Below are 21,447 nucleotides of genomic sequence, written 5' to 3'. Positions count from 1 at the left end.
TGAGCTCCGTGCCCGGGGTTGTTGGGGCTCCGGCTCTCCTCTCCTCTCCTCGGGGCTGCGCGGGGCTCTCGGTGCGCCCGGAGCCCGGCGGGGCGGGCGGGCGCTGCGGCCGCCGCTCCCTCCTCCCGCCGGCCGTCCCTCCTTCCTTTCCCCTCCTCTCCCTTCGCAGCCCGATTGTGCAATCGCGAGCGGCGGGGCCGGCGGCACCGCCCGGAGCCGGCACCGAGGGGAGGGAGGCGGCCGCTCCCGCCCGCCCCGCGCCTCCCTCCGTGGCCGCCCCGCCGCGCCGGGGATGCGGCAGCCGCCGGGCACCGCTGGGCCCCGGACCCCATGGGATGCGCCCGCCGTCGCCTGGCTGGTGAGTAGCCCTGGCTTTGTGTGCCCCCCCCGCACCCCCGCCCCGAACCTGCTGCTTTTTCCCCCGCACCAGATTTTCCGTCTCTTTTACTCTCTGGCTTCTCTTCTCCCCCCGCCCGCCGGTGATGGATGGCCGGGAGGATGAGGATGTTGCCACGGGCAGAAATCGGTTGCAGATGAGGCAGGCTTTGGTGGGGGAGATCTGCTCTGCGATCGTTAAACTATTTCCACCGCCGCTTTAGCTCAAATAGAATAAAAGCCTGGGAGCCGGGGAGCCGCGCTGTGTCGGTCGCACATCTGTGGTACAGAGTCCTCCCCTCCTTCCCATCCCTGTCGGGGATTGAAACAAAAAGTGCCGAGGGAAGAACGGGAACGTTCAGTATCGATTGACCACACCACCAGCGGACGCGGGGTAGTTCAACGATCATAAAAGAAAGAAGTTTTCCCGATGGCAAGGCAGTAAACTTTTGTTCCTTGAAAAGTTCATCCCGGGGATTAATTTACATCCTTGTTTCATGGAAATACTTTAGGCACTTACTGTAAAGCTTATATCCAATATATCCCTACCTATTTTTTGAACCCCAACAGAGCATTTCAGTTTGTCTCAGTATTTGCAGCAATTTTTATTTGTTCTATACAACAGCCTCTGCGTTTTAAGATCAGTAGGGATTTCTCTTTTTCTCGAGTAGGTATTTTGGGAACAGAATATGTTTTAGCTCGCTTTCAGGCTGCATTAAAGTTGATCTGGACAATCCCTTATTGCCTACTAACATTTCTCTTACGAGGGCACCAGCTAGTTCTTTTACATATAGGATTAACCCCTTCAAATGAAAAATTCAGCCTGTGTGAATTGTTTGTGGATTTAGGACACTGTAGCTTTTCCATGCAAGCTTTTTTTTTTGGAAAGATCTGCACCCTGCTGAAACAAGTGGGAAAGATCCTAGCGATATGAAGAGACACAGATTTTCCCTTGTATTTTTAGCTGAAGAACTCGGTGCCTTCTTTGCTATGTCCAAAAATCAGCTCCATACATCGGGCACTTCTGCCTTTTGAAGGCGGTCTCCCATCTCGTAAAAGGCTGCTCGCCTCAAATTTGCAAACCGCAGGATGGGAAATGGAATTTGCCTTCAGTATAAAAATCCCAAGTGTTTGCAAACAGCCCTGAGAAGAATCCGGGCTCTTGGCGTGACCTCTCTGCGCTGAATTCCAGCTCGGGGAGTTTGCGGTCTCACAAAAAGGGCAAATGAGCAAAGTCTTCCCCAGTGCCCGGCCTTCTTTCCGGAGCAAGGAAAACAGTTGAGCTGGAGGGAGTTTGGGTGCTCTGGAGGTGCAGGATCGGGCCCTGAGCCAAGGTGCTTTTCGAGGAGCCTTGAAGACCTGCCTGTGTTGGAGTGACTTTGCTTGTTCCGTGCGCTGGCATTGCCGAGGGCGGATTGAGCTGGTGCAGCCATGGGAAACCTGCCCGAGGAGCAGAGGAAACTCCTGGGCAGTTATTCCTGCCCAAATTCTGTGCTGTTCCCATTAAAGCTTTCGCAGTTCTTCTGCCAGATCCCATATCCGACCACGGGGCAGGCAAAGCCAGGTTCTTGCTCTGTCCTTGGGCCTTGCTCCTGCTCTTTTTGTTTTGAAGTCTGCTGGAGAAAAACACCCAGGCTTGGAGATCTCCTGTGACAAAGCAAGGAGCAGAGTAACAGGGGTCCAGCACAGCTGAGGGCAAAGAAACTTTGCACCCACTCAAATCAGACTCTTAAAAACCTGAACAGCTGATAAAATTGTCCTTCTGGGGGAGTTCTGGAGTGGGAGTGAGGGGTGGTCTGTCCTCTGTTAGCCCTGGCAGGGCTGTGCTTGCTGTTCCCCAGACCTTTGTTTCTCATGCACTGCTGGTTAGGGAGGGAGGGCCGTGGGGGCCAGGGCTTTCCTGGACATAAATTAGCACCGAGGGTGGGAACAGAACAGCCCAGCACTCATCCCAGAAGTTGTGGAGCTGGGCTGGGCTGGGCTGGGCTGGGCTGCTGCCCCCATTCCAGCCAAGATCACGGCCCTGTGAAGCTGAGCTTTGGAAATGGCATCAGGATGGAGCCCGTGATCGAGTCGCTCTTAGATGTGGTTTAAGCCTTCTCTGACACAAAGATCAGGCTGCCTGTCCAGAGGGGGAAGAGAGTGCTGTTCGGGTCACAGTGTGATTTCTTTCTGGGCCCAATCCTGAAGTTTCAGGAGAAACCGTCTAAAAGTCAAGTGTGAGGTCAGCCCTGGTAGCAACTGAAAATCCCATCTGGGCTGTGAGCTGTTACACTACCTCCAAACTCCTCTGGCCTTGCAATTCCCTGTGTTTTTCTAGGTTTGGTCAGTGCCATGGGTAAATAACACAGACACTGGTTTTTTGCTATCAGAACTGAGGAGGCTGGTGTGCTGTAAAGCAGAGACTAAAAGAGGGTAAACCTCTTCAAAACCACATCAGGTCACTGAATTTCTGCTGCTATGACCAAGATATGGCCCGAATGGGCATGAAGGGAGAGGGAGACGGCAGGGAGGCTCCTGAAACATCCACAGCTCCATCCACAAGCCCTTTTCTCCTTTCCTCTTTCCCCTTCTTGCTCCAGCAGCTGGGAACCTGATCCTGCAGGCGCAACCCCGCTGCGTTGGGTTTTTATGCAAGTTTGGTAATGAATGACCGAGCCAGGCGAAAGCCAGCGTGGTTGGCATCCAAGACAGCTCCCCTCGCTGCCTGCAGGAATTAAAAAAATCATCATCCTGGTGGCCACTCTGCGCTGGAACTGGTTTTATCTGGTTCCAGTTAGGCTTGTTTTGAGTAAGACAAGCGGTGCCAGATTCTGATCTCATTTGCACCAGTGGAGTCATTCGGAGGAGCCGGTCCCAGTTTACCTCACTCTAAGTGGAAGCAGCGCGGGGCCTGCGGGAGCAGCGCTCCCCGGGGCCGTGCCCGCTGCCTGCCGGCCTGACCCGGGGAAAAGCCGGCGGGCCCTGTTACTGCCCACTCGTGCTTCAACACGGAGGGGACAGGTTGTGTCTTTGGCCGCTCGGGGGACCGCAGTGACCGAGCAGAGCCCGGGGCTCCGGGGCCGTGCCGTGGGTGATGGTCAGGCCGCCACAGGGCCGCCGTGCTGGAGGAGAACTCCTTCCCCTCGCCAGGTGGGAAACTGCTGCTCGCAGGGCTCAGGGACAGCGTTGGAGAGAGCAGCAGAATCCCTGTTATCCGCGGGATTTTCAAAGGGGCTGTGGACACCCTCCTGCACGGCCAGATGCCCTCAGCCCGGGCTGGCCGTGGCGCGGCTCTGTGGGGAACAGCGGCTGTGTGGGGAAGAGCGGCTGTGTGGGGAACAGCGGCTGTGTGGGGAACAGCGGCTGTGTGGGGAGAACAGCGGCTGTGTGGGGAGAACAGCGGCTGTGTGGGGAGCAGCGGCTCTGTGGGGAGAACAGCGGCTGTGTGGGGAGCAGAGGCTGTGTGGGGAGAACAGCGGCTGTGTGGGGAGAACAGCGGCTGTGTGGGGAGCAGAGGCTGTGTGGGGAGAACAGCGGCTGTGTGGGGAACAGCGGGTCTGTGGGGAGGACAGCGGCTCTGTGGGGAGAACAGCGGCTCTGTGGGGAGCAGAGGCTGTGTGGGGAGAAAAGCGGCTCTGTGGGGAGCAGCGGCTGTGTGGGGAGCAGAGGCTGTGTGGGGAGAAAAGCGGCTCTGTGGGGAGCAGAGGCTGTGTGGGGAGCAGAGGCTGTGTGGGGAGCAGAGGCTCTGTGGGGAGGACAGCGGCTCTGTGGGGAGAACAGCAGCTGTGTGGGGAGCAGAGGCTGTGTGGGGAGCAGAGGCTGTGTGGGGAGAAAAGCGGCTCTGTGGGGAGCAGAGGCTGTGTGGGGAGCAGCGGCTCTGTGGGGAGCAGAGGCTCTGTGGGGAGCAGCGGCTCCGGGGGGAGCGGAGGCGGCCGGGCCCCGCTCAGGCCCGGGCATGTGAGTGAGGGAGGCCTCGGGCTGAAACGCTGCTCCCAGCTGTGTTGGGAAGGGCCTGGTGCTCCGATCAGCTGCACCGGCTCCGACCCAGCGCTGGGAAGGCTCCAGCCACAGCTCCAGGCGGATCCTGCCCTGTGCAGGGCCTGGGCACAGCCGGACCCCTCTCTGTACCCAGCTGAGGCTCCCCGGGCCGCTGCTGCCCGGAGCCGCCGCTGCTCCGGCCTCACCCCAGGTCTGTCTTCAGCTCCTCACAGAGCTGATCTGCTCCCAGGCTCGTTTTCCAGATCCTCACAAAGCTGATCTGGTCCCAGGCTTGTTTTCCAGATCCTCACAAAGCTGATCTGCTCCCAGGCTCGTTTTCCAGATCCCCACAAAGCTGATCTGGTCCCAGGCTCGTTTTCCAGCCCCCCACAAAGCTGATCCTTGCTTCCATCCCACTTGTCCTGCTGGTTTTGGGGGCTGCAGAGCCCCAAGTGATGCAAGACAAGGAGGAGTGGAGGTGTGGGGCCAGGATATGCTCCTGAGCTTTAGGTTGATGCATTTTCCCGGCTGTGATTGTTCTCAATGCTGAAGAAATCGAGCAATTGAAATAAATTACCAGAAATTGTTTATATGACTCTTGCTTCTTCTACAGGCCATTAGTGTCCCTTTTCCAACAGAGCTCCTCCAGGACCCCATGCTAAGCCTAAATCCAGAGGGAGCTTTTCAATGACTTTTGTAGGTAAAGCAGCTTGGATTTTTTTTTTTTTTTTTCCCAGCTGCAGAAAATGAGTTTCCCCAGTGCTCAGTGCATAGTCGAGAAGCCAGATTAAAACTCTCGGTGTATCAACATCTTTTGACATTCTGGCCAATGTGGGGAGGGCAGAGGGCTTTAAAAATGCTGCACTGCTTTTTTTTATTTCTGCTTTATTTGTGTGACTTGCCCAACCATGCTTGAGTGGAAATTAATATGTTACAGAAAGGGAAGCTCTAACATCTGCTTCTGAAAGGAGCAGACACAGCCAGGTCCACAGTGAGAAACGACACAGCTTTTGCTCCATTATCAAAAGGTTCTTGGGATGATTCTTGTGGTTGTTAAATATCAAATGTCTTCCTGTGGTAGTTCCCTGTTTATTTTTTTGTAATTTCTCCCCAGATTTTGCAGCTCAGCGAAGCAAGACTGGAGCTGTGAGCTAGGGAGAGATTTCTGTGCTCAGTTAAGCACTCTTGTGTCCTGCTGTCCTGAAGAATTACCTCCAGACATTCTCAGCGCAGAGTCCTCTTCCCTCTCTCCTGCCCATATCAATCAGATTCTTTCGGGCTGTTACAGCCACTACAGTAAGGGTCCCCAAAATTGTAAAGTTTTAGCTAAATGCAAATTTCTAAAAGAGGGAAGTATTTAATAAGAACAGGTATTAAAAAACATCTGTTGTTTTGATAGATGTTTTTCAATACACAGTCACTTTTCAATTTTTTGCAGCTGAGATTTAAGCTTTCCCGTTTAATAATGCTGGCTTATAAGTTGTTTTGTTCCATGTAAGCAAATATTATTTGAGTTGAGTTTCCTAAGAGCCAATCCCCAGTGGTGCTCAGAAGTGACAGACCTAATCCCGCGCCTGAGGGGAGCCATGCCCTGGATCTTTCTGGGATGTTTCTTTCCAGTTGCCACCAAGCAGATGCTTTGCATCCTTTTAGGTGCCTAAATAATAATTTTCCTTTCAGCATTTCCTGCAGTGAGGTCTCTCCTGGCCACCTGCACACACAGCAGTGATCCCACAAGAGCGAGTCCCTGCAGAGCTCCCTCCTCTCCCCTGCAGCGCCGTGTCCTGGTGTGACTCCCCCACACGCTGTCCCCACCTGGCTCCCACCTGCCCTGTGCCTTCCACCCAGGAATGTGGGGCAAGGGCTGCTGGCAGCCAGCCCTCCCTCCTGCCCTGGCAGCCGCTTCTCTCCGAGGGAGTCTGGGGCTCCAGACACTTCCCTGTGCTTTCCACACGCCCTGCACCCATCAACTCACTCAGTGCTGCCCTGTCTCTGCTCTTGCAACCAGGGAAACTGAGGCACAGAGAATCTTGGGGCCCTCCTCTGCTCCGTGTGGCAGTTCTTGTCAGCCAAACAGCACAAATAACACACAAAGTGCTGAGCCTCCTGTGTGACACCAGCCCGGGGTCACTCCTGGCAGCTCGGCCCAGTGAAGGCAGAGCCTGGCTGGGTGGGCGGCTGGATCCATCGGGAAGGACAACCCTGTGTCCAGGGAGGCAGCACAGGGGAGGGGATCCCCGACCAGCAGCCAAAACCTTCACCTTGTCCATCTCTGCTGAGGTCTCGTGTGTCTCAAAAGGGCCTGGATCCCTGAGCCAGGCACTGAGCAGCAGCATGGAGTGGGCCCTGTTTTGTGTTCCCAGGCTGGGAGCCTCGGCCGAGTGATGTTTGTAAAGCTTTGGGGATTCTTGTCTCTCAGAGCCTGTGGTGCCTCATGTGTGGCCGTGAGCACAATCTACCTGTGTTTGTGGTTCTCTGTACTTGGCAGAATTGCAAGATCTTGGATAAGAAAAGTATCTATAAGCACATTAAACAACTCGTGAAACGTTCCCCATGTCCACCTGCAAGCTTGTCTTGTGTTATGGTGTAAACTTCCCACTGGAAAAAGAGGGTAAAACTGATTAGATCTGTTTTATTTTCCTCCAGAAGTGTTTGGTTTCCAAATGTCTGGGAACAGCTGTGGGCTGGATGGTGGGAACGTGGCCTCCGAGGTAATTCCAGTGATTGTCCTGCGGCCCATGTAATGATGGAGATTTTCCCAGCTGCTCCCAGGTGTCGGTGTTATCCTGCTGGAGGGACTCCTGAGAGTGCTGGGACTGCTGGGACGGGAGGAAGGAGCTCCTCTGGGTGACACAGAACATCTGAGGTGGTACCAGAAGATCTCCACACCGGGAAGCTGAGCTGTCCCGTTCTCCCGGGGGTGCTGGGGCCGTGCCCTGAGACCCACCTGCCCCTCAGCTCCTGGGGCACGGGCTGGAAAAGGGCTGCGGAGCTGCTCACCACGAGGCTGCAGCTGTGCCTGCGCCGAGCAGTTGTTTGTGTCGGGAGCTGGGATGTGCCAGGTTCAGCGGCTGAGTCATTTATTTCCCAAAAGCTGCCGGAGGGATGGCGAGGAAGCTGCCATGCGGCTCCCTGCAGAGGCAGCGGGGGGAGACCCTCACGGGCCGGTGGCTCTGCCGGAACTGAGCTGAACTTTCTGCTTGAAGAGCTTTGACTAGCGGGGAAAAAAAATGTGCCTCGGTGCGGGGAAGAGAAAGAAGCCCCTGTGTGCCGGGAAGTGGCTGCTCCCGCCGGGTCAGCCGGGGAACACACTTGTTCCTTTCGGGCTGCAACGTGTAATTTAGCTTGTCACGGAGGAATGTGCTCAATGCCTTTATTTAATCGGGAGTTTGCAAACCTGCTCGGATGCCTCGTCTTCCTTTTTCCCTTCCCTTCCCTTCCCAGCCGGGGGGGAGAAGGAACACGGTGCTTTTGTCTCGGTCGCTGTGGCTGTTGTCAGATGAATGGTGTTGGTGGCAGCTCTGTTCGCATGACTGGTTTGAGCTACGGACACGCTGCTCCCAGCCCCGGCTCCCTCCCAAACTCAGCTGCATCAGATGTTTTCCTAGGCACTGGCATAAACCTTGTTACTTATTAGAAAAGTAGCCCTGCGGGTTCCAGGACATTCCTGGGAGAAGGAAAACACCATGTGCTGGGGATGTGTTGTGTTCAGGGCTGCAGGGCAGTGGGGGATAGCAGTGCTGGGCACCAGGGTGTCCTGAGGAATTGGGGACACTTGGAATTGCTCCAGCTCAAAAGAGGTGCCTGGTTCCCCTGCTGGGGGTACCCGATTCCCCACTCCTCCACCGCCCCTTGCAAAGGGGCCCGTGGGGGCCCTGGTTACAAACACACCCCTGCTCAGGAAAGGAGAAGGCTTCAGCACATGTTTAAGTGCTTTCCTGAACGCAGGCCAGGTGCTGTGCTTTAGCAGAGCACATCCTCACTCATCTTCCTCGCGGGATGCTGGGAGAGGATCCCTCACGCCTCTGGCAGTGGGTCTGCTCTGAGCAGCAGAAACACCTCCGTGGAACACCTCCCTCCAGGAACCCCGATCCTGGCAAACAGGACTTGTCAGCACAGACAGGAAGGTTTGCCTCTTCGCAGCTGGGCAGAGGTGCACAGAAACCTGGAAAAACCCCACTTTTCTTAGGAAAGAAGGAAATTGCTCTCTAATCGGGCATGTGGAAGTGAACTTGTGTGCTGACTCCAGAGGAATTTGGGCTGTTCCCGAGGGGGTTGTGATTGCTCTTTGGGTCACATCCCAGCTCTGATCTCGGACTTGCCTTTGGGAGCAGGATTCCTCAGGACAGAGCTGCTGGCATGTGAGGAATGAGTGATGCTTGTTTTGGAAAGAAAACCAAGTGTGTGTGAGTCTGTGTGTACAACTTAACCATGTTCCTCCTTCAGAAATTGCAGAATTCCTCCACTGAAATGGAAAAAAAAAACAACTTCAGGCATAGATGTATTTTAACCCCACAACTCTCATTAGTGGCAGTGCAAGCTCAGGAGTTAAGATCCTCTGCTTATCTCCAGCCAACACCTGCAAAATCTCCTTTGTGCGGGTATTTTGTCCCACCAGGTACCCTTGGGATTCACATCCCACAAGTGTTTGGGAGGATTATGAAGCCAGGGCGTTGCAGGTGTTGCTGCATTATATTACTGTGGTTCTGTATCACCAGAAAATGAGGAAATTTAGCAGACACCCCCCAAGATTCCTCCAGAGATCCCGTGAATGAGGATGCTCTTTTCTGTGTGCCTTGGGATGGAAGAATCTTTCTCATCTGTCTCTTGATTCAGATCCAGGAGGTTGAGCTCAGTGGAGGGATAACAGGGCAAAATCCCATAACGACCTTAAATCCTTGAGTGCTTAGGGGGGCGTTTCAATCATTTAGATAAATCTGATGGTCCTGCAGCCCAGGGGATGGGGGTGAGGACCCTGGAGGAAGCAGGGCATTTTTCCTCTCCTTCTCAGAAAGTGTTAGAGGGCTGGGCCCAGGAGCCATAGGAATCAACAGGAGTCTTTCCAGTGTGGGCTGTGGATCGCTGTCTGGTTAAATAAATAGAAGGAAATAACAAATAACATGGTTCTAACAAATATTTTCGGAAGTATAAATGCCTTTCACCATAACTCCATCCAAACCCCACACAGGAAAAAGTTTCCCTGTTTCTGTGCTGCTTTTCCATCTGCCTTTCCCCGGCGACTTGGGAGTGTTAATTCAGGCACCTTGGCTGGAGAGCAGAGCAAGGAAACCTCGTGGGGATTCCTCTGGGGGTGGGGAGCGTCCTCTAGACTGACCACCTCTGCGAGCGAGGTTTATCCTTGTGACAAGACCCCCCCGCCTTGTCTGCAGCCCCAGTTCCCATCCTCGGAATAACCCTTTGCAGACTTGGAGTGGCTCTGTATAAATAAACGCTGTATTGTTCTTTCCTGCGGGTTTCCAGCCTCTGGGCTGAGGTTTCCACGTGTCCCTGCGTGCTGCTGCCTTGCAGCGACACCTGCTGCGCGCTCCCTGGAGGAGAGGGGACCCCGGCAAGGCTGGCAGCAAGACCAGCTTTGGCTCAAGGTGGGAGAAAAGGAATTGGAAAGCTTGTTCCTGCACTCAAATAAAAACATTTCTGTGCTGTGCGACTTCTCCAGCCTGGCTCGATTCGTGACGGTGACATTTTTGGTTTGCAAACTTCTCTCAGCCCAGCTTTGGGTGCAAAAAGAGGAAAAGCCTTCTATTGTTCCAGGCACAGAGCTTGGGAGAGGTAACACAGGTGTCTGACTGGTCCAGAGGTTGTGTGGAAGAGGAGAGAGGTGGAGGAGCACATCCCACTCTGCAGGCAGTGCTCTGGGTGCTGTCCTGGCCTTGGCAGGGGCTGTGGAGGGGGATGTGGGGATGGACCTGTGCTTTAGCAACCAAGAACTCCCACAGGGCAGGAGAAATGGGCTGCTTTGACAGTTTTCTTTGCTGCTAACATTTTGCTCTCTGTGTGCAGGTGTAGGACCTTGGCAGAGCTGGCCATGATGTTATGGTTTGTGGTGGGAGCCCTGTTCCCAGCGCTGCTCCTGGCTGCTCCTCCACCCATAAACAAGCTCGCCCTCTTCCCGGACAAGAGCGCTTGGTGCGAGGCCAAGAACATCACCCAGATCGTGGGGCACAGCGGCTGCGAGTCCAAATCCATCCAGAACAGGTACAGATCCACCCTCAGCCCAGGGCTGGGGGCAGCTGGTGGCCCTGGAGCAGCTCTGGGGACTGTGGTTCACACAGTGTCCTGCCTCTGTCTCAGGGGAAGGTCAAATCTCTGCCTTTGCTGGGAAGAGCAGCACCTTCCCTGAGTCCTCACCCCTCCTGCTGTCTTTGCAGGGCCTGTCTGGGACAGTGTTTCAGCTACAGTGTCCCCAACACCTTCCCCCAGTCCACAGAGTCCCTGGTTCATTGCGACTCCTGCATGCCAGCCCAGTCCATGTGGGAAATTGTGAGTATCCTGCTCTGCTCCATGGGGCCTCAGGTCTGCCCTGACACCACTGCAGGGCCTGTCCTTCTCCTTCTCTGGGCTTTTCCCACTCACAGTTTCCTTCCAGGGCATCTCTCAGGTGACTGCACCATGTCTTGAGATGCCTGGGTCAAAGGAGTTGCTGGAAGCTCTGTGAATGATCTGTTATCCCTCTATTTGCAGAAACATCCTCTGTTATTCCCTGCAGTATTTATCCCTGTGCTTATCCACATGCCTGCTCTCTCCACTGCTCCCTTTGTCACCTGCTCCCCCTTGGGAGATTTGGCTGTGTTTGATACCCAGAACTTCCTCCCACAGCCAGTCATCCTTAGACCTCACAGTTCCGTGTCACCTCTGATCCTGGCAGAGGCATAAACCTAGGTCCAGGAGAAGCCCAGAGCCCAGGGAATTGGCTCTTCTCTCTGCCTCACTTTCAGCTCACATTCAATGAGAGGGTTTAGTCCAGACTACCCAGCATCACCTCTTGTGGGTGGCCTTTGCTGTCACAGTGATATTCCAGTGACATCATTTCCTGGGAGCTGTGTCCTGCTGGAGCTGGTGCTGAAAGGAGGTGGGAGGAGGTGGGGGTCAGTCTCTTCTGCTGTGTCTCAACTGAAAGGAGGAGAGGAAATGGCCTCAAGTTGCACCAAGGGAGGTTCAGATTACATGTAAGAAAAAACATTTCACTGAAAGGGTGGTCAGGCTTTGGAAAAAGTTCCTCAAGGAGGTGGAGGAGTCCCTGTCCCTTGGAGGTGTCCAAGGAATGACTGGCAGTGGCATTTAGTGTTCTGGGCTGGCTGACAAGGTGGGGATGGGTCATGGGTTGGATTTGATGGTTTTGCAGGTTTTTTCCAATCTTGATGCCATGGTTTAGAGGTGACTATGGTGGTGCTGGGTTGTTGGTTTGACTCAATGAGCTTGAAGGTCTCTTCCAGCCTTGATGTTTCTATGATTTTCCCTGAATGTCTGGAACAAGACATTCTCAGAGAACTCCCACCTTGCAGACTGATGGGAGGTTTGTTTCTGTGGATAGAAACCCATCACATCTGACCTAAAACACCCCAAATCTGCAGGGTCTGGGGCAGGTTACACCTCCCACCACGGGAGCCTGAGCACTGACCCCGCTGTGTCCTTGTCCCTCCGCCCAGGTGACACTGGACTGCCCAGGCAACGAGGAGATCCCCAGGGTGGACAAGCTGGTGGAGAAGATCCTGCACTGCAGCTGCCAGGCCTGTGGCAAGGAGCCAAGCCACGAGGGAGCCCTGTTCAACGTGTACCTGAACGCCGAGGAGAACATGCCCCACGAGGGGCCCGCGCCCCACCACTACCCCCACCACCAGCAGGAGCTGGAGGAGCCGCCGGCCTCCAGCCACCACCAGCACGAGGAGGAGGGCGAGGAGTGACCCAGAGTGTCCTGGCAGGGCTGTGCGAGGGCCGGGGCCGGGCTTTGGGGAGGGAGGGGGGTGCTGGAGTCTTTCCTGTCCATTCGCTGCCCTCGGACGTTCCGAGGCGCAGGCAGGGCTGAGGCTGGAGCTGCAGGCTGAGACACCAGGGCTCGGCCTTTCCTGATGCAAAACTACTTGCACATAATAATGATAATATATTGAGAGGAGAGGCACGAGGGGCTGTGGCTGAGAGCAGGGGCTGGGCCGGGCTCCCGAGGCTGTCTGCAGGCTCCCAGCCCTGAGGGGAGCCCTCTGAGTCCTGCTGGGTTTTCCCTATGCCCAGCGTGGAGGAAGAAGGGAAGCAGCCTCTCCAGAGTCCCACGAGGGATCCACATCTCTCCTGGGGTGGTGGGATCAGCAGCTCCCCTTCTGCCTCCTCTCTCCCTGCCTGCCCACAAGGGCTCAGCATGGACGTGCTCCTGGCACCCACTGGATCTTAGTCCCACCCCAACCCTTTGTACCAGGAGGCTCTTGGGGAGGGTTTTGCCCCAGGATTTGCCTCTGAGGCTGTGTGTGAGGGGATTGGGGACCGTGGTGGTGACAACTCTTACCTTGCTGTCCCCAGGGCCACCACATTGCTCCCTAGGGAGCGCTGGGGCTTCACGTTTTGGGGCTGCAGGGGAAGGCCAAGAACTGGGGGGGTCTGGGGAGGTTCCACCGCTGGCCCCCCTCTTCCTTCCACTTTCATGGTGGTGGGAGAAGGGGGCTGAGGGCTGGAACATGCCCTGTGCAGGGAGTGCTCGGGCAGGGCTGGAGGTGGGCACGGCCTCTGCTGCCCCTCTCTCTCTGTTGTATAAAGCTGATTCCTTGGCGTTGTCCTGACAAGAGCTTCCCGAGCTTGTAATAGATGCCTCCCCCTCCTTTTGGCAAGTTTTGGGTTTGTTGGTTTGTTGTGGTTTTTTTTTTTTTTTTCTTAAATAAATTAGTTCTGACTTCCACTGCTCAGTGCTCTGATGCCTGTCTGGTTTTTGGCAGTGCTGACACCAGGACACCAGCCAGGACAGGCAGCAGTGCTGCAGGGTCCAGGGCAGGGGACAGCCCGTGCTTCCCGCAGCTTTCTGCTGCATTCCAGCTGGGAGAAGGAGGACAGAGAGCTGCTGGAAGGAAAACAGAGCCCAAATACTGAGCGTATGGGCTGCATGTGGCCCCGGGAGGCTGCACGGAGAGCCTGCACGGCAGCTGAGGCGGGCGCGGTGGGTCCCACTTGTGTGGGATTCCTGTGGGATCGTTGGGATCACGCCACCTCCTCCGGCGCTGTTGCCACTAGGTGACAGTCTTGGTCCGGCGTCTTCCTTGGCATACAGATGCTCACGGCCCCCGGGAACGCGCTGGAAGTAGAGCTCGGACAGGACCGGCCATCCCTCCAGCGGGGAGAAGGGGCTGAGCACCTTGGCTGGAGCCAGCGGGCTCTTCCCAAGGGAGTTTGGATCAGGCGTTCCCTGGGCAGGGCAGTGCCCTTGCAAACCTCTGCTCCCACTGATGCCAGGGCAGCGTGGGGGTGCCCTCAGAAATCACCAGTGAGGCACCTTGGTCTGAGCCTGACCCTGGGGAAGGGCCATCAGCTCCTGGAGGAGCTCCTGGGCCAGCAGACAGCTCCCACTGCCCCCTTATTGAGGTCAGCTCCCACTGCCCCCTTATTGAGACCAGCTCCCACTGCCCCCTTATTGAGACCAGCTCCCACTGCCCCCTCCCTGAGGCTCTGGGGACTCTGCACAGGTTGGGAGAGCAGGTCCGTGCTCGGGCAGGTGGAAGGGGGTTTGCATTAAGGCAGGAGTTGCCACAGCAGAGGGGATGGGCTGAACAGGGAGGGCCTGGCAGAGCTAGAGGTGCTCTGTGTTGTTATTGTCATGTTTTTAGGCTGTGAAGTGTCTTCCCAAGGAAGGGAGCTTTACCCGAGAGCCAGGGAAAGATGGAGAAACCCGTGGTGGTTACTGAGCACCATCACAGGGCCCTTGTACTGGTATACAGTGGAAAGATGCTGGAGTTCCTGTAAACTCCAGGAGCTGCAATTCAAGTTGTTTGGAGCAGGATGTCTCCACCTCTGTTCCACACGAGATGACTCCAGCAGAGGCAGGCAGTGGAGGGCTTTGTGCAGATGAAACCATAAATTGAAGTAGTTAAGGCAGGCTCTGCCCAAATTCAAAGCCAAGGAGCCATCCCAGTTAAAAGCCTGGAAGGACACCCCAAGAGTGCATTGCACTATTGGACATGGCTGTGTTAAGCCCTGGACTGCCTGGATTCTCTCATCAAAGTCTCTCACCTCCCAGTTTGACTCTCCTTTTTTTTTTTTTTCCCCCCATGTCAACACTTGGGTGGCTGTTGACAACCTGGTTTTGCTTTTCCTGCTAGTGGTACTGGAGAGCAGAGCTGGTGGAGTCCATGATCCCTGCAGATGTGTCCAGAGATGCAGTGCAGGGAGACTGCACAGACAGGGCAGGACAGCTGCCAGCAGGGACAAGCTTTTGCAGTGGTAGGATTTGGTCTTAATTTTAAGGCAGGTTTTTTAAAACATATTTTGCTTCAGTCAGTTCAGATTAATTTCCCCAGCAAACACATCCTGACCAAGTGTACAAAACTTCCCAAGCATGGGGAATGCTGTGGATGTTGGGAAGAGGCTGCCTAGAGAAGCTGCCCCTGGATCTCTGGCAGTGTCCAAGGCCAGGCTGGATGAGGCTTGGAGCAACCTGGGGCAGTGGAAGGTGTCCCTGCCCATGGCAGGAGTTGGGAATGGGATGAGCTTTAATGTCCCTCCACATACAAACCATTCCACGACTCCACGATTCCAATCCAATCTCCTCAGAAGCAAAACTCTGGAGACAAACTGGGATGTTCCTCAATGCTGGGATGCAGCAGGGCTGGGAAGGAAGGCTGGCTTTGCACTGCAGCATCCCTTCCTCGCTGTGGATCCAGCTGGAATAAATCTGGGCTGCTGCCTTCCCTTACCCTGCCTGGGGAGGCTGCTCAGGGTGGGCTCAGGGTGGGGTTTCTCTGCTCCCAGCACAGATGGGCTGGGGAAGGGAGGGTTTCCTGGGGCAAAGGCTTTTCCAAGGAAACCTCCTGCTGCAATCAGAGCCCTTGTGTGTGCGTGCCCTGCCCTGGGACTGCTGGCAGCACACCGTGACACTGAGGTGGCTGGGGAGGTTTGGCTGGGAGCATCCAAGGAGAGCCAGGGAAGCAGAGGGAGGGCAGAGCCTGCCCTGGCACAAGTGGCAGCAGCTGTTTCCCAGTGGCAGCCTGGCATGGAGATCCTGGGGGGATAACTGTGTGTGTTTGGGCTGGGTCCCTGCCTTCCACCTCCCCTTCCCTTGCTCAGAGATGGTTTCCAGGCCTGGAATGCCCATTTGGGCACCGGGAAAAGCACAACAAATTTGTTGGAAAGGTGGTTGGAAAAGCAGGACTTGGTGAAAAGGCTGATTTCTGTCCCGGGGTGGGTGGCTGCGCAGCGCTGGGGTTGCAGCATGCACAGCTGGCTCTCACCCACACATCTGCAGCACAGCTTCCCAGGAAGGCTTTCCAAGGAAAGCTTTGGTGGGCACTTGGGGAGGAATGGGCAGCAGCTGGCAGTGCCTGGCCCCGGGAGCACAGAGTGGATGCCAGGGGCACACCCTCAGTTCTGGTCTGTGCTGAAGCCACTGCCCTCCATCCTTGTCTCCCCCAAGAGAAATCACAGCCATTTGTTGGGAAAATCCCACCTTTGGGCAGCTGGGTGATTAAAAACCCCCAAGCAGTCCCTGCCCAGCACCATGAGGAGTTTGCCCTGAGTGTGGAGGTGGCAGTGTGCACAGAGAGAGACTCAGGAGGGTTTTCTGAGCCGGCTCCTCTCCATGTTCCTCCAACTTGCTGAAGGACAGGCTGCTGTGGTCCATCCAGGACTGCCCCTCAGGCAGGGAGCTGGGCTGCCCCGAGGCCAGGCCAAGTAACCCAGGAGCAGAGAGGCCAGGTTCTCCCTTGTCTTCTGCTCCTCCATCCCTGGCTGCTGGAATATTTGCCACCGAGTCCCCTGGCTGCTTCCTGAGGGCTCTTGCGTGCAGTGGTTTGTTGGTTTTTTTATTTGACTTTGCAAAATTCTGCTTTTTATCGCCCAGTGTGGAGGATGGAGCCTGGAACTCGGAGCTGCCGGCCAGGCTTGGCCACTGACCCGCTGGCCCGGCTGCCAGGAGTCTCCAGCCAGGGCTCCAGCACTGGCACAAACGGCACGGATGGCAGGGACGGCAGAGCACGGAGCTGTCTCTTTAAGGCAGAAACGGGAACTCTCAGGCTGCCACTTTGTGGAGTTTAGCCCAGATCCCTGTTTTCATTAGCGCTTCATTTCATCTCCTCCTTTCCCCCCCGGCCCCACCTCCTCGATCGGCATTTCTGCATCCTTTGTGTGCATCCACAGCAGCAGGTGAAAGTCGGGCTGGCACCTGCACACACCCACTCTCACACCTCCCCGCGGGCTGGACGCTCCTCTGCCGCCGCACAGATCCCTTCCACACTCCGGATCTTCCTCCTCCCGGGCGGGCTTGGCTGGGAGCATCCCGGTCGTCGCCTGAGGCTGCTCTGCCGCTCCTGACGGCTCCAGCTGCAGCAGCGCGGGGCAAGGAGAAGCTCCGGGACTCCGGGGACAGAGCTCTGCAGGGAGCCCAGCTCAGCTGAGCCTCGGGGGGCCGGAGCATCCCCAGCATCTGCAGCATCCTGGAGTCCAGAGCATCCCCAGAGCCCAGGGTATCCTGGGTACAGAGCAGCCCTGGCATCTGGAATATCCCGGGATGCAGAGCCTCCCCAGCATCTGGAGTATCCTGAGTGCAGAGCATCCAGAACATGTCGGTGCTGTATTATTCCCTGGTCCAGTGCATCCAGAGCATCAGAGTATCCAGAGCATCCTGCCACCCCTGGCATCTTGAGAACTCTGCCATCCAGCTCGTCCCCAGCATCCAGAAGCAGCATCCAGGGACATCCCAGAGCGGGGGGATTTACAGGCACGAGTTGCTGCTGTGAGTAATGGGGAGGGAACCTTGGTCCTGCTGATCGGCTCCTGGGAATGTCACTCTGCCCTGAGTGCCAGTGAAGAGAGAGAGTGGGGGAAGAGAGGGAGAGGAGGAGGAGAAGACAAGGGAGGACAGACACAGAGAGATGATCCTCCTTCCCTGGTTGCGGCGATGATCACGTAGCACAGGCCACGCTGTCCCCAGCCCCAGAGCCAGCCCTGCCCCCGGCTCCTCATGGAGGGGGACCTGGGGGCCCCCAATGCCAGCGTGCTGGGGGAGCACTCCCTGCTCGTGGGCAGCAGCTGGGTGGCCGCCTTCCTCTGCTTCATCATCCTGCTGACCGCGGCCGGCAACTTCCTCCTCATCCTCCTCATCGTCACCCAGCGCTCCCTCCGCAACACCTCCAACTACTTCCTGGTGTCCCTGTTCATGTCGGACCTGATGGTGGGGCTGGTGGTGATGCCCCCGGCCATGCTCAACCAGCTCTACGGCCGCTGGGTGCTGCGGGGGGACTTCTGCTCCCTCTGGGCCTCCTTTGATGTCATGTGCTGCAGCGCCTCCATCCTCAACCTCTGTGTCATCAGCCTGGACCGGTACCTGCTGATCACGTCCCCGCTGCGGTACAAGCTGCGCATGACGTCCTGCAGGGCCCTGGCTCTCATCCTGGCCACCTGGACCTTGGCTGCTCTGGCCTCCTTCCTGCCCATCAAGATGGGGTGGCACGAGCTGGAGTTGGAGGTTCGTCCCCTGAACGTCACCGGCCGGGGGGACGAGGAGCAGTGCCGGCTGCTGGTCAGCCTGCCCTACGCCCTGGTGGCCTCCTGCCTCACCTTCTTCCTGCCCTCCGCCGCCATCTCCTTCACCTACTGCCGCATCCTGCTGGCGGCGCGCAGGCAGGCCGTGCAGGTGGCTTCCCTCGCCTCCAACGTGGCCACCACCGACGAGGCCACGCCACAGGTAAGGTGCCCACAAGGACGTTGCTCTGGCAGCAAGCACAATTTGGATGCCTGGGTTGTCTCTGCCTCCTGGAAGGTCTTGGGGTTGGAGCCAGCTTTGACAACCCAAGGGAGGGAGATTTTGGGCAACGTCCGCCTCCCTGACGTCCTCTGAGGTGCCCCATTGTCCCAGCAATAGGGAGCTATGAAGCTGAGCACAGAAATAGCATGAGCAGAAGCAGAGAAATAAGTAAGACTCAGGCAAAAATGCTCAGCAGTGCAAAATAAACGCAGTTTCGCCCCTTGCTTGGCTGGCGTCATCCCCGAGGGGTTCAATCTTATCTGACTTTCCACTCATAAATCTTGGCCGTGGTGGGTGTGAGACATACGGGGGAGAAGGATTTTAACTAATAGCAAATGCCAGATTTCCGAGAGCACCTTATTTTGAACAGAAGCTTCTATTTTTGTTACCTGCTCTATAACAGGAGCTGCCAAAGCCCTCCTCGTGCGCTCGCCGGTGGAACCGGAGTGTGTGGGTTTTATAACAAAAACGTGGCTGCACTTGTTTGTATTTCTCCAGGAGAACGTAATTGCCACTAAATCTAACAGTTTTAATTCCCTGTAATAGGCTTTATTGACCTCATATCCTACAGGGAAAAGGCAAACTTAATTGCCTTTAAATACCTTGATTTAGTTTGTTCTCTCCAAGAGCAGAGCCAGGACTCCGGCCAGCTCCCCCACACGTGATAAGCTGCACCAGACAGGCAAAAGGAAAAGGAGAATTAAAGAATAAACAGACAATATCATAAAGGGTTTATTTTCTTGCTGTATGCCAGGTTTTTTGGACTCCACAAACAGAGTCAGGGGACGTTCAGGGGCTTTGCTGTGCCATGGAAGAGCAGCATCCATCCCCTTGTCATTCAGCTGAGGACCAAAAGGCTCCTTGAAGCACCAAACTGGCTGAGGAACAAGGTGTCAGCCACGGAACCCTCAAATTTCATCTTTGAACCTTTTTCATTCTTCATCTCAGTTTAGAGATTTTTGTTCTCTTTTTGGGCCAGAAGCTGAGTTGCAACAGGGCATCATTTAATTACAGGGGAGGGCTGAGATAATCACTTAATTTTAGATTGCAGGAGGGGAGAGAGGGCTGGGTTATGGTGTTTGGAGACTGAAGTGCTTCATGTCCTGCTTTTAAAACCTTAATTAGTTTGCTGCTGTAATCAGTAGCTGGAACTGCCTGTCTAGTGCAGGCTTTATCCTCACATGGACTGAGCTGGGTTTTTCTTTAAAGAGTAGCCTAATGACAAACACCTTATTTTACAGTAAATAATGTCATACTCTCAGTGCTGAGGGCTTCTATTACTTCCCCTTCCTGATTTGTGCTTCAGGGCCTGTGGTGCGTGCCCAGCTCCTGCCCCTTGGAGAAGGGAATTACTAGCAGGGTTTTTGCAGGATCTGGAGCAGCAAATGCCACTTTTCTTGGGCAGAGGCCAATGCTGGTGCCAGGGAGAGCTGCCCACCACTCTCTGTCTCTGGCTGCAGGTCCCACACGCCCCAAGCCAACCCCTGGCCAGCAATGAGAACAGGAGACTCACCAACAAGCACAGCAAGAAGGCTCTGAAGGCCAGCCTGACCCTGGGCATCCTCCTGGGCATGTTCTTCGTGGCCTGGCTGCCCTTCTTCGTCACCAATGTGGCACAGGTAAGAGCCTGCGGGGGCTTTATGTTGGGTTTCCAGAAGTTTTCCCTTTGGAATCCAGCTGGGTTCAACTGGAGGCACCTGAAGGTCTTGCTGGACCAGTGAGACCAAGGACGCAATTCCCCAGGGAGCAACAGCAAGGAAAAAACCCCCTTCCAAAGGGCTTTGAAGGTTTCCTTTGAGAGGGGCATGTCGGTGTGCCTGGGAGATCCCCGTGGGCTGGGGCTGAGCTGGGAGGCTGCTGATCGCTGCTGTGTTCTCCCCAGGCAGTTTGTGGCTGTGTCCCGGCCGGATTCTTCGATGTGCTCACCTGGCTGGGCTACTGCAACAGCACCATGAACCCCATCATCTACCCGCTCTTCATGAGGGACTTCAAGAGAGCCATGGGCAAATTCCTGCCCTGCTGCCGGCGCCCGGCGGAGCCGCGGCCCAGCGCCATCACCCTGTCCATGAGGAATTCCCACAGCGGGCCCCGCGCCCCCACATCCCTCAAGAACGTGCTCACCCTGCAGGCCGAGACCGACTCTGTGGAGTCCGGGGCACCGGGGAGCGAGTCCCGGCTGCCCCCAGCCCCGGCGCGCCCCGGCGCTCGCCACTTCAGCCTTTGGGACGCGGAGCCCGCGGACACAGCGCTGCAGCTGGGCAGGCCCACGGCCTGAGCGGGGCACACACGGCTCCGTGTGCTGGCAGGATCCCCGGGAGCCCAAACCTCTGCCAGCTGGTTTGTCACTAGCCATCTCCCGAATTCCCTGTTCCAGCACACGGTGCAGCTCATGGAGGGGACGGTGGCCCCAGGCACTATCACAAGATGGATCAAACCATCCAAAGCCAGGTGCTGCTGCTGAATTAACCTGCCTTGTCTCTCTCTCTTTCGTCCCTCCTGTGCTCACCATCACCATCCCCTAACCCCTCCCGTGGCCTTTCCATCTCTGGTGAGTCTGAACCTCAGATTCCAGACTCTCTGTCTCCCTAACCTCGAACCAAGGCTTGGTTTTGCACACACGGAGCTCAGCAGATCTCTTCCAAGTGCATCAGGTGGTGGAAAAACCTCCTGTGGCTCATGGACAAGAGGCCAGGGGCTGCTTCAGCAGGAACACTGAGCTTTGGGGCTCCTTCAGCCCATGGAATATCCCATCTTCCCGGAGCTGGAGCTGGATCTCCTCACTGGAGTTGTGTCTGTCTCAGGTTCCTGTCACACAGTGTGCTCCAGTTCAGCGGCATTGCCACGTCTTGTCACACAGAGCTGCCCTGCAGGGGCTGAGTTTGGTGCAGGATGTTCGACACCGATTTTTGGATGTTCAGTGGGGGTGTGGGGTGTGACTCAAGGTGGCTCCGTGGGTGTCTCACAGTAGTAATGGGATCAGCTCCTCCCACAGGCTCCAGCCCACAGCTTCCCACTCCTGGCACAGGACCATCTCACTTCCCTCAGACAATCCTTCATGTCCTCCATGAGGCAATTAGAAAATACACTTTCCCCCCGCTTCAAATAAGAACCTGAAGGAATATTGTATTTTAAATGAAAATGCCAGCCCCCTTCCCAGAGCC

General features: G+C 56.0%; 2 protein-coding genes across 3 annotated transcripts; both read left to right on the top strand.

Annotated features, from left to right (window-relative positions):
- The first annotated feature begins 239 nt into the window (after nucleotides 1-239).
- Nucleotides 240-13,244, top strand: NBL1 (NBL1, DAN family BMP antagonist). 2 transcript variants are annotated; one of them, XM_066334406.1, is made up of 5 exons: nucleotides 240-358; nucleotides 6,982-7,046; nucleotides 10,357-10,551; nucleotides 10,725-10,836; nucleotides 12,003-13,244. In XM_066334406.1, exons 1-5 carry the CDS (start codon nucleotides 293-295, stop codon nucleotides 12,255-12,257), a joined length of 693 nt encoding a protein of 230 aa, XP_066190503.1. In that variant the 5' UTR covers nucleotides 240-292; the 3' UTR covers nucleotides 12,258-13,244. The 2 variants fall into 2 exon arrangements, with proteins under 2 accessions (XP_066190503.1, XP_066190502.1); XM_066334405.1 differs by lacking the exon at nucleotides 6,982-7,046 and having other exon boundaries at nucleotides 241-358.
- Nucleotides 13,245-17,503: 4,259 nt separating this feature from the next.
- On the top strand, nucleotides 17,504-20,603 carry HTR6 (5-hydroxytryptamine receptor 6). The gene is made up of 3 exons (XM_066334404.1): nucleotides 17,504-18,226; nucleotides 19,747-19,905; nucleotides 20,169-20,603. Exons 1-3 carry the CDS (start codon nucleotides 17,504-17,506, stop codon nucleotides 20,559-20,561), a joined length of 1,275 nt encoding a protein of 424 aa, XP_066190501.1. The 3' UTR covers nucleotides 20,562-20,603.
- The last annotated feature ends 844 nt before the right edge of the window (nucleotides 20,604-21,447 follow it).

Source organism: Sylvia atricapilla, chromosome 22 (assembly GCF_009819655.1).
Source record: "Sylvia atricapilla isolate bSylAtr1 chromosome 22, bSylAtr1.pri, whole genome shotgun sequence".
NCBI classification, from domain to species: Eukaryota; Metazoa; Chordata; class Aves; order Passeriformes; family Sylviidae; genus Sylvia; species Sylvia atricapilla.
Note: the sequence above shows the minus strand (reverse complement) of the source record. Positions and strands in the feature narration are given on the sequence as shown.